This window comes from Paramormyrops kingsleyae, chromosome 3, assembly GCF_048594095.1.
Source record: "Paramormyrops kingsleyae isolate MSU_618 chromosome 3, PKINGS_0.4, whole genome shotgun sequence".
Classification (NCBI taxonomy): Eukaryota; Metazoa; Chordata; class Actinopteri; order Osteoglossiformes; family Mormyridae; genus Paramormyrops; species Paramormyrops kingsleyae.
This window is the reverse complement of record NC_132799.1, coordinates 25,611,929-25,624,597: the sequence shown is the minus strand read 5'-3', so window position 1 is coordinate 25,624,597 and position 12,669 is coordinate 25,611,929. Positions and strand designations below refer to the sequence as shown.

The 12,669-nt window shown below is 52.6% G+C and overlaps 1 protein-coding gene across 2 annotated transcripts in view; it reads right to left on the bottom strand.

The window, feature by feature from the left end:
• The window catches only part of tbc1d22a (TBC1 domain family, member 22a), a 59,289-nt gene that overhangs the window by 23,502 nt on the left and 23,118 nt on the right, over positions 1-12,669 (bottom strand). For both annotated transcript variants that reach the window (XM_072709959.1, XM_072709958.1), the window contains exons 9-10: positions 11,355-11,461; positions 6,989-7,064 (exon numbers count right to left, since the gene is read on the bottom strand). In XM_072709959.1, the coding sequence (XP_072566060.1) occupies positions 6,989-7,064; positions 11,355-11,461 (183 nt within the window). The remainder of the gene's footprint in view (positions 1-6,988; positions 7,065-11,354; positions 11,462-12,669) is intronic.

Below are 12,669 nucleotides of genomic sequence, written 5' to 3'. Positions count from 1 at the left end.
TGTACCGCATATGATATATAGGTGGGTGTAGGTGTACCGCGTATGACATATAGGTGGGTGTAGATGTACCGCATATGATATATAGGTGGGTGTAGATGTACCGCGTATGATATATAGGTGGGTGTTGGTGTACCGCATATGATATATAGGTGGGTGTAGATGTACCGCATATGATATATAGGTGGGTGTAGATGTACCGCATATGATATATAGGTGGGTGTAGGTGTACCGCATATGATATATAGGTGGGTGTAGGTGTACCGCATATGATATATAGGTGGGTGTAGGTGTACCGCGTATGACATATAGGTGGGTGTAGATGTACCGCATATGATATATAGGTGGGTGTAGATGTACCGCATATGATATATAGGTGGGTGTTGGTGAACCGCGTATGATATATAGGTTTGGTGTAGATGTACCGCGTATGAGTAATAGGTTGGTGTAGATGTACTGTGTAGGTTAATTTACGATGTCCTTTACATAAAGGTATATAAACAAACAAACTCACTTCACCATGCATCCTAACCCTCGTCTATTCAACTGTTTGTGAGATGGTGTTGTGAGGTTCACCGGCTCGCCTGCACTGCTGAACAAGACGGGCGGAAATAAGGAGCAGCCTGCAGCCCAGCACGCTGCTCTTTAATTATGCCTGACGCTCTAACAGCGAGACATGGGGCGCGGAGCGGCAGGAAGAGTGTGAGGCCGGCATTAAGGTTTAATGGTCCCTCCCCCCCAATCACTTCCACTTATTTGCGCTATGAAATTATTGCTGCATTCATTATGGATGAACCCAAGAAAATCTGATTTAAAAAAACGGGTCTGGAAACGTGCCTGTTGTCCACAGGAGTCCAAAACTCCTAAAGTGAGGGAGCAAAGTCACGAAGGAGGAAGGAGGGAGGTGGATGTGAGACGATGCAGGTGCCCAGTTCCCACCGTTGCGCCAAACGGAGGCAATTTCTCCTGACAACCCTCACGTTATATTACATTTTGTTTGTCAGATGCTCATATCCAAATCGACATAAATGAGAAAGCTGGGTCACCCAGTGTCTGCAGCAGCTGGGAATTAAGGGCCTCAGACTTGGGGTTTAAACCTGCGACCTTCCGATCACAAGCACAGTGTCCTAACCAGCCGAGCCACACATTGGCCTAGCGGTCGTCTGGCAGCTCACCTGGAGCAGAAGGTCGGGGAAACTGCCGCTGCCGAAATGAGCCCTTGTTAAAACTCGTTCCCTCATTCACTAACGAGCGAAGTGACATCCAGGTGCACGATGATACGTAGGCGCAGGGATCTCGCTAATTAACGAGAGCGGCCGGGTCCGGCATCCTGCGGTCGGGAAGCTGGGTTTCCAGTGTGAGGAAAGCCGTACGAAGAACCAGCGGAGGATGGAAGATCGATATGAGGAACGCCTAGGAGATCCAGCAGAGTCACAAGGGTGCGTCGCTGGGATCCGTTCTCCGCAGAATCTGCTGGCAATCAGACCTCTAACAGGGAGTTCCTGCCCCATTCCACAGGCAGGACCTCATATCCCAGGACAGGGAGGCACTGCCCCCAGGGCCAACACAGTCTGGGGAATTACAGGAGCTCTTATGAACCATAAGCCCCTAGGATACGAGCCCAGATGGGACGCTTAGGGACAGCCAGCGGTCGAAGCAGCCAAACAGAAAGACAGGGGCCCTCAAGCATAAGCAAGCCCCCAGTGAAGGTGACTGCCACCCCCAGATTTATCTAGCACCCTCCATACCGCATTAATTTTAATAGTGAACACAGCGATTCTGATGCAGGGCCTCTGAGACGCCATTTAAAGACCCGTGAAATATGGCGGCAGTCTAGGTGGAACAATGAATCTGGGTGCGATCCGGAGCGGAGAGCGGACCCGTTCATCACGGCCCGCCTGGCCGTGAGCTCGCTTACTGCCTGACATTTTAATCACAGGCACTCGCGGGGGGTGGGGGGGTGGGGGCAGCCTGAAACAGCACCGCACTGCAGGGAGGAACAGGGGACATGTCGATGACGGCTTTATTAAAGCCGCGTGACATGGACCAGCTGGGGGGGACACTTCCCAGCAGCCCAATCTAAGCCCCCCCCACCCACCCCACCCATACATTTCTCTTCAAAGCCAAATCCCTACAGCTGCAAATGTCAACGGATACAGGAGCCAACAAGCTGAGCATGATGGGTAATTACACACCATTTAAATGTAATGCGATGGGCGGGGCTACTGTTATCTTAACTCCACCCGACGGCGATCAGAAGCGGCCCTGAGCCAGGAGCAAACAGGGAGGGAGGGAGGGACAGAGTGAGGAAGGAGGGGGGGCCACTTAACATGCAGGGGAAGACAGCGGGCGGCCACAAATCCGGGCACCCGGCAGGCGCCGTGGGCACAGACCCCAGGCGTGTACAAATAGGAAGGGGTGGCCCAGCTGGCTTGCCCTGTCTCCCCCACCCCCCCACACGCTGGAAAGTTCCATCCACGGTTAGGCATTATTAACTGCCAGAGAATCAGCCAGCTCATCTGCAGGCCAGTGAGCAAAGCTTCTGGGGTCAGCCTCAGGCGCAACGGCAACCACAGCACTTATGGACAAACACGCAAAAATGCGGCATCTCATCTCCGTGAAACTCCCGCAGAGGAGTGCAAGGTGGCCACACAGACGCACGTTAACCGGCTGGTGGCTACAGGGCAGCACCGTCGCGTCCCATCTCCTCTCGAGCAGACGCTGCTCACAGCTCAGGGCAGTGTGGCTGCCGTTGCTGCATGTTTATTACCAATGACAAACTATTTATTACAGAATATCGCAGCATTGATCATTCAGGCACTGGGTCCCCTTCACTGCACTCACACTCTACAGGCTGATGGGCTACGATCAGACCCATCTGGAAATAGTTCCATGAAATCGTGTACACTATGCAGTCAACATATGAAAACGATGGCGGCGGAAGGTGAACACCACGATTTGGTGCAGATACATAGGCTGCGATTGGTGAAAATGACATATAGCAAATGTCACTGCTCACAAGTGCCTGCTGAGACATCATTGCTCCCAGAAGCCAAGCTGCAGTCACTCATGGAGCAATGAGAGCTCCTCTCCAGCCCTCGTGTGACGGCCATCGCCAAGGAACGGCTCACCCTCTCGCCCCGATATTAATCTCACCCGTCACCTGGAATTACAGCACAACCTTTCCGATAGTAATCTGGCACTTCGAGGGATTACGGACCTCTCAACTCAATATTAATCTAAAGCGTGACATGACACGAAGACAAGGACACCCCTGACCTTCCTATTAATCTAGCCTGTCAGCGCCACCCAGACGTGGAGGAAGGTGACGGGCGGGTCACTTAGAGTGGCAGAACGGAGAGGCAAGAAGTGCACAGAGGCCTCAATTCACTCAAACACAAGCAGCGAGTCAGAACCCAAACGACACGACAGAGAGCCCAGGAACCCGAGCAGAAATCCAGCAGCTGAAATCAAGCAGAAACATAAAAAAAAAATTAGGGGGCAACTCTTGCCCCTACTGTCTTAAATGGGGGCACTTTTCAAAAATAGCAATTAATGCATAAAGTTTCTGTTTTTAATGTGCGATGGGGCCTGATTAAATACATAATCATCACTTTACACCAACGTAAATGTAATAAGTAAAAAAATAGTAATAAGTAAATAACTGCTGTTACAAAGAGAACTGTACAGCCATCGCTATGCAAAGAGAATCGCACTTAAATGAGAGAGCAAGCAGTTCTATTCAGGCCTTTGTTTAGCTCTTAATAGCCTTTGTATATACTTATAATGCATAAGTTTATAGATAAAGTGAAAACTTCATTATAGTCTTTCAAATGAACTAGTTTACATCCAGTCTTTTTTAAACATTCACTTTAGAAACTGTCTATTAAACATATTTGGCAAAATGAAAGGCAGTGTTTTACAACTGGAAATGCAAACCGGTCCCTGCAACAAAACAAAACAAATTACAAAGTACAATGACCTGTGCGCCATTCGGCAGTGTTTAAAAATGAAACGAAACAAGTATCAATTATTCTTTGTCTCCATCAACTACCTCATGAGACCGAGAGCTTTGACTTTAGCAGTGGATTCTGTGTAACATCACAAAAGAAGCTCTGGCATTGTTTACAACCAGAAAGGAATACTACTGGTTTAAAAATCTTTTAACCCTAATTTAAACACACAATAAAAGGTATATCAATATAAACGGCACCGTGTCATCCTATATCTCAGTTGGAACATATGTAGCTATACTGTGAAAATTCGATATACTACCCAGCCCTAGGCGAGGGTAAAAGTTGTTGATGAGAAGGGGTGACAAAGCCATGGGTAAGCAGACGATCCGTAGGGAGACCAGACACCACTGGGAGGGATCGATTTGTTTGTTTTTGAATAAAGCTAAAAATAAAGCTGCCCTCTGTCGTTACATAACAGACACAGTCACAGTGACAGGAAGTTACGGACGTATACAGTGTGAGCAGCAGCGCTGTTTGTATGATGGTGACAGAGATGGAAATTAAATTAAATTAATAGAATGATGATGGCAGAGGTAGGAACACATGTGAACCAAACCTCAGAAATGGGATCACACGGGAACTGGATCTCGGAGGTGAGAACGCAAGGGAACCGCCCCTTGGAGGTAGGAACACATGGGAACCGTACCTCTGAATAGGAACACATTGGAACCAGATCTCAGAGGTGAGAACGCAGGGGAACCGTACCTCGGATGTAGGAACACATGGGAACCATACCTCTGACTAGCAGCACATACCTCAGAAATGGTAACACACAGGAACCGCACTTCAGAGGTGGGAACACAGGGGAACCGCACTTCAGAGGTGGGAACACAGGGGAACCGTAGCTCACTGCTGAATAAGGACGAGCAGCGGTGAGGATGCATATGGCTTGGGCTCCAGGACAGGTAACGCCAAGAGATCAGGCTGAAACTGCTCACATGGCAGGTGCACAGCAGATCATGGATGCACGCTGTTGAGGGGCATTGCTCCGGGTGTAAGCGAGCAAGCAGGAGCCCGGAAAATACCATCGACACAACATTCCAAAAGGCCGATGGCTGCGGAGAGATACGATTGATGTATTATACATTCCATTATAGCCGAGGATGTAAATTACAGAGCCGATCTCGTGCCGGCTAATGCCTGATTAAGTCTGACATTGTACATTGTTAAAAGAAGGCAATTTTTAAATAAAAGCGACGCGATTTGGTGCTCAGATCCGCTCTCAGCACCAGAGAACGTGTCTCTCAAGCGGCTTAAAAATAACCCCCGTCCCCATTTGCTTTTGTGCCGTGGTTTCTGAGGGAGGCCCAGCCCGACTGCGATGGCCGGAGGTATAAAAATGTGCCGACCTCGCGGCATTGTAGGTGTGGGGGGGGGACCTGAAACTCGCGGCATTGTAGGGGGGGGGGGGACGGGACCTGAAACTCCAAGGACGAACGCTGACCCACGCAGATGCTGGCTCTACAAAGAGGCTTAAGCAGAACGATCCCGAAGCAGAGGAAAGGGGGACGTGGGGGGCGGCACTCGACCAGCGCCCTCTACACGCCCCCGTCAGCATTCCACATAGATCCCCGATTCCCTTCATTAACCATCACAGCTCAGCCACCATTTCTCTTGTGTTTCCGAAGAAAAGATTCTGGATGATACAGCCCCCCCCCCCCATAAGATGACAGTGGTGCCCAGAACTGACAGTCTACACCAACCTCCAGCCGCCCCCCCCCCCCCCCCCATATTTCCAAGTCCGCTGGAGGCTATCTTTGGATCCACAGCTCCGAAAGCGGACAGCAGACCGAGCTGGGAAGGGAAGGCACTATATAAAGTCAGTGAGGGGCAGGACATCGGGTTGGACCACCAGGGCGACGACTCGCTGTGACAACTACAGTATGAGACCCATCGGCGCCCCCTAGTTGACTGGAACCAGAACAGCGGTGAAAAGGAAGGGCAGCGTTCGTGATGTTAACTGGATTCAAGAGTGTGGCATTAGATCAAATGACATCTTTCAATCAAGACCCGACAAACAGGAACTCAATCCTTTAATGGCTGCAGAAAGCATCTTCGCATATCCCATCATGCTCTCCTTTACGACACACCTACATATAGAGGGGAGAGTGACGCTTCGGGTACGGCACCTCCGGGGCACTGTCCAGCCCCATGGAGACATGGCTATTTGGTTGAGGATGGGATTCAAACCGCCAATATTCTGATCATAGGCATAACCCACTGAGCCAGACGCTACCCGGTCATATAACAAAAGATGTGAAACATGGGCAACAACATACTGACTGCACATATATAGATCATATAGCCTTTGAGAGGCCAGGAGAGGGTGATGGTTAGGTTAGGGTTAGAGTTAGGTTAGGCTAGGGATAGAGTTAGGTTAGGTTAGGGTTAGAGTTAGGTTAGGCTAGGGATAGAGTTAGGTTAGGTTAGGGTTAGAGTTAGGTTAGGGTTCGGCAGACAGCAGGACGCCATGCAGCTCATCCGCCCGGTTCTGTGAGATGGGTGCATTACTGGCATAAAGCAAACGAGGCACTCCGTGGGCCAGAGAAGTCACATGACTCAGTAAATGACAGAAAAAAGGCCAACGCCTTTAATCCCAAGTCAGAGCATTTAACAACTACAGAAAGAAAGATCGGGATAACGGGAAAATTCTCTGTTCCTCTAATTTGCAGTAAGAGTGAGGATTTTGAGCCTATTTGCCGTCCACGGGCTGCTAGCTGATCTCTGTTCCCCAGACAGACTTCGCGGCGTGTCCTCCGCTATTCGCCCATTCTGCATTTCCGAACCTCCCATCCATAAAACGCGCTTTCAGGTGAAGGAATCCGGGGGGAGCCTGGAAAGGCGGGCGGGGCTACGTCACCGCATACGAGCGCCGGCCGGTCAGGGCGCCGTGGTAACAATCTGACAGCAGAGCCCTCTCACCTCGCCCCCCCCCCCCCCCCCCCCCACAGCGAGGTCTCAGCGTTCCCACTCACCGTCAATGCGGCTGACAAGCTCTTCCAAAGCCTTGACTTTGCGCTGGATGCCAGGTTGGGCGAAGGTGTAGTTATCCTGGGGAGACAGAAGCAAAGCGGCAGGCTCAGTCGGCGGCGTGCGGCTCTCCACCCTGGCAACCCCCCACCCGCCTATGGCCCCCAGTACGCCGCAGGGTAACCACGCAGACAGCTTTACACACGGAGACTTCACAAGCTTCACACATTTGTTACGTTTGGAAAGTGAGTGAGGATAATAGGGGCTGAAAAAGGGTCTCCGGTCTGCGGTAATGCTGTTATTCAAAGACAGAGGGGCAGGAAACATGGCAGCCCACTCTACGGACACACACATGCACACACACTGCACTGTGCTGTGCTCCCCTGCCCCCCCCCAGCACGGCAAATACTATTAATTAAGTCATGATATTTATCTTGAGGCTCCTACCCAGGAGGCACTAATAACCACACTCATTTACCAGCATAACAGCAAAAGACTGAGGAGGTTGGCCCAGAGGAGGCACGGAGGAGGCCCACAGGAGCAATAGAGGAGGCACGGAGGAGAAACAGAGGAGGTATAGAGGAGAAACAGAGAAGGTTTAGAGGAGGCATGGTGGAGGCTTGGAGGAATCCCAGAGAAGGCCCATGGGAGGACCGGACACGGTCAGGAGGAGGCCCAGAGGAGGCCAGGAGGGAGCCCGTACGAGACCCAAAGGAGGTCATGGGGTGAGAGAATACAGCCATACGTCCGTGTATGATTGGGTCTCCGTGGGTAGGTGGGTCATCGAGGGTCATACTGCAGGCCAGCGGCATGGTGGAGTGAAGGTCAACCGTGAAGGAGCACAGCGTAGCTCTGCTCAACACGCACGGCCGGCACCGATATCGATCAATTATATTGCCGATGTGGGGCATGTTTCACGGCGATTAATGAGGAGGAGTGCCGCCGGAGGGGGTGGGGGGGGTGGGGGGGCTGAAGGATTGCCAGGCTCACTGCGGACAGGGGACCAACTACGCGGGCGAGTTATGAAGAGGTGGAAAGAACCAGGACATTAAAAAAAAAAAAACAGAACGACACGGGTGGTCACACACCTTCCTGTGAGACGCGCTCGAGGGACACAGGGGCTCCGCAGGAGCAGGGACAGGTGTCACAAACCAGGGAGGGGGGAGGCACTGAGCCCAGTGGGGGCTCCAGCTGGGTGTGGGAACGGGTGGCATGAACCGATGATCTCGGCACCTGACCACACACCGAAACTGCCCAAAACCCAGGTAGTCTTAATTTCTTCCCTTATTACACTGAGCATGACGACAGTGGGACATGTAAAAGCCTCGATAAACCCAGAAACACTCATACCTGCCCCATTCATTCAGAATTATTAGACTCGATTAGATTTCATTTTAACAGCCAATTTAGTGACGGGAACACGGACACAGCTTTTTGGGGGGGGATAATGCCCACCACTGCCTTCAAACGGACACCCCCTCAGCCCCTCAAATCACTGCTTTTTGTCCCTGAATTCGTTTTCGGGTAAGCTGTGACCCCCACTTCGTTAGCTGTCATGGATATGGGCATTTGCAAGGTAGATTACACACACAGCCAAACATAAATTAATGTAATTACTCACGTCGGTGGCTACGTTAAGCGGTCGGGTAGGATATCGGAGATGTGGGGGTGTGTGACAGACTAACGACACGGGGGGAGGGGCTAATGTAGACTCATTACTGGACTCGCACCCCCCCCCCATCCCCCCACCCCCACCTCCCATCAGCATGTCCTCATTTTGAAACTCCCCTGATCTCCTGGGAGACGGCAGGAGGGTCTGGGCACCAAGAAGAAAAGCTGCCAGACTCTGATAATGACAAAGGCGTTTCCTGCCAATAGGGGGCAGCATGATCATTGGCTCGGTTGGCAGGCCCTCATCCACCCCCCCCCCCCCCCCACCCCCTGGCTGTGCTGCTCTGTCTACCATGTAGCTTAGCCTCTCCACTCTGCGTGATAGCGTACTGCTCCCCTGAAGCTCGGCCAGCGCCGGCAGCCTTGTCCTCACAGAGATGTAGCTCTCACAGATGCCGTGTGTGTGTGTGTGTGTGTGTGTGTGTGTGTGTGTGTAGCAGTCGCTCAGGTTGGGCCGTTTCTGCGAGCGTAAGCTACCAGCAGGCCACCAGGGGTAGACTCAAGGCCTGGCTGCCACGTCCAATCGGCGGCCTCGGTTTATCCGTGAGTCAATCTGCATCACACCACCACCAAAGCGCGCAGTTAATTGATGAACAAGCGCTGGTCTAACGGGGCCCCACGATCGGGCCCGGTTTTTCACAACAAACGCTTCTGATTGGAGTGTAAATCTCCAACACCGCGAGATGAATACAAAACTCAAGCAATGGCGACAGATGTTACGGCGCCGATTGCAGTGGAATCCCAAGGAGTGGGTCAGCTTTCTAATTTTACTGTTTAATTGTCTGCCCCGATCATCATCTGTGCGGTGTGGGGATAGCGGGACGCGGGGGAAAGCCAGAAAGCAGGAAAACAGGACTCAGACGTCAGCCTGGAACACGGCCTGTCACGTATGACCAGCGGGCAAAACGGAAACTTCAGTGCACCAGTCAGCACGGCCAAAACGACAATTCGATTTTGGCTGATGGCAGGGTATTTAAAAAAAAACAATCAAATAAAAATGCACGCCGTCGACATTATTGCTAGCTTCGTGCACAAATAAACTCCGGTAGGCACACTCGGAGGGGAACAGACACGCCTGACAAGTCAGCAGCTGCCATAAGAATGTTTCGCTGTCCCAAGAGGAAACCGTATTTATTTTCTACTGAATTAGTAGAAAAGGCTGCAACACGCGCCCCCCGCGCTGCCCCCTTCTGGCCATGGGAACAGGTGCGCACTCCCTCGCTCTGAGTTGGGCTGAGCAGCTGATACAGTGACCTTGGCTCCAGCTAATTATGAGTGGGACACCGGGGAATGCGTGTTCCCCCTTGGTGATCTATAAACAATTTTAACAGTTTTGAACTCTATTATGACCTTAATTAGTTTGTGATCCTTCAGCCCCCCCCCACCCCCCCAGCTCCCTCCTCCCTTCGCCTTGATCTCCGAGCTGCCAGAGGATGGTGAGAGCGGAGGCGGCTTAGAAGCAGGCCGTTAATCTTACTAAGGCAGCGCCGCCGTGCATTGTGGGTAAGCAGGCCGGGTTCCAAAGGAGCGGCAGCATATAAATCAGAGCACGCCGGGAAAAAGTGAAAGTTTAAATGAAAGCAAAACCAGACTGATATAACTGGGTGCTTCATCACCGGCAAAATAATCAATGTGAATGGAAAACGCTGTAACCTGACGGGGGAGCGGTGCATTCTGGGTACCCAGCTGTGCGTGCTCTCTTCATTGCACATGCCAAAAACGTAGCACGACGTCACTGCGGCCCTGCCAAATCTGCTATGGGGTGCATGTCAGGCATCAGCGGACTCTGTAGCACTCAACAGGGGGCACAGTGCTCAAGGAGCAGGCTCAGTAAGGGCGGAAAAATAATTGCATCACGATATTTGAGATTTTTCCAATCGTGCACCTGGAAAAAAGCGTTATGTGACGGAGCAAAGTAGCAATATAGTGGAGCAGTGGGTAGAACATAGAGAAAGGTCCGGCACCTCACTGTGGAGACTAGGACTGTATAACATTTCAAGCCATAACCTCATACAAACGAGAAAGTTCGGAAGCAAAGGAGCCGACTAAAGACGGTTTTCTCACACTGCCCCCTGGTGGACAAAACTTTTAATCCTCCAGATCTACGTTAAATATACGCACAAATGTAAGCAGCAATACCGCTTGTGTAGCAACATCACATGTACGTGCAGCGCTGTAAGTGTGGAGTATAAACCTAAGACAGAGGCTCCAGCGCGCTGAATGTGACGTGTAATTTCAAGGAGTTTGGTGAAGGTGCATCAGAACCATTTAAAGACGGTGACCTTTGCTTTTGATGCTCGGCGACTTCCTGAGCTCCGATAAAAGCACTGAAAGGTCGCCCCCCTGTCCCACCCCCCTCGCCAGTACCGCGCAATTTACTCAAACTAAACATCAGTTAGGAAAGGGAACCCTGGTGCAGCCGGACTGTCGGGGATCTGGAAGTCCACTTCACATGTTGTTAGCAGGAGGGCCATCGCAGCCGCCCAGAATCTTCCGGAATGGGCGGGGGGCATTTAGGGGTGACCCTGGGGAGCTCGACACACCATGGAGCCCGGGTATGGGGGGGGCACACAGCCAGGGCACAGTAAGTTACTGGGTGGAAGTGTGTCGATGGTGTCTGCGTGTGTCCCCCGGCCCCATGTCCCCCTCCCCCGGCTCCGTCCCCGTCCCCCCCAGCCCCTCCCCGCCCCCTCGCCATACCTGGATGCCGTCCAGCAGCTTGCTCATGCACCAGAAGCTGTCAGCTTCAATGTCGCGCAGCTCCTGCTCCTTCAGGCTGGACACATCGAAATGCTCCACCTCGTCCTCTAGGGGGCAGAGTAGAGATGCAGGGGGACTCAGTTTCATGCTGACGACCTTTGACCTTCGCTGACTCCCCCACCCCCCCCCCCCCGTCCTAACCTCCCTACTGTCCACTGTTGCCATGGAAAGTCAGGCAGCAGCCAGAACCATTGGGAGCGCTCTCAGATCAGGCCCACAGAGGGCAGGCTGGCCCTGGGGCACATGCTGACTGCAGCCCGCCGTGGAGGTGAGGCACAGCATCACTCAGGGTCCAGGGCAGGGACCTGGGGAGGGTCCAGGGGAGGGATCTGGGGAGGGACCTGGGGAGGGTCCTGGGGAGGGACCAGGGGAGGGTCCAGGGGAAGGTCCAGGGGAGGGACCTGGGGAGGGAACTGGGGAGGGACCTGGGGAGGGTCCAGGGGACCCAATACAGATGGAACCAGAGGACATCCCTGGTGCCAGACGAGCCACCGGTCACCACTAGTCAAGACTGGCTAGTTAGCATCGCATAGCATCGCTTAGCATCGCATAGCATCGCATGAACAGGCAGGCTTTCTTTCCTGGTGGGGTTTAGGGAGGAAACCGCAAATGCAGCAACAGGGATGGGCACACCCATGCCATCGCCCAACTCCCCGGCCAAAGGAGATGGGCTGCCGGCTCATTACAAGGGCAAATCCATGTCATGCTGTGACGCCAGCAGCAAACTGAGGGGACAGGGGACGACCTCACTGTAGGGGGGGCGGGCACACACACTCACTTCCCATGTCCAGCTGATTCCAACTTTCTTTTGGTCTAGAGCGTCTGACTGGACCGGCACTTTTGGTTGCCAGTGATATTATGTGGGAACTAATCAGAAATCTGATGGCTGTGACACTGCTGGGAGAGGACACACCCCCAAAAGGTGAGGGACTCGGCATTTCATGTCCGCGGCTCGCGGGTAATCGGCCTCGCTGCAGCGACTGGCCGCACCCCGAGCCTCCGTGTACCCAGCTCTGCTTAATGGGCACTAATTAGATTGCACAGAGCTCTAATCAAAAGTACAGATAATTAATGAAGGAGCTTTCCAAGCTAACCGGGCTAATCGGCCTTTTAGCGCCAGGAAATAAGCCGACCGGCTTAAGTGTTTCGGGAATATGGGCATGGCCAGGGGCCGAGATGGAGTGGGCGTGACTGGGCGTGAATGGAGTGACTGGGAACCTCCGCCAATTGTCTGGGGTGCATTCAGTGAAAAGCT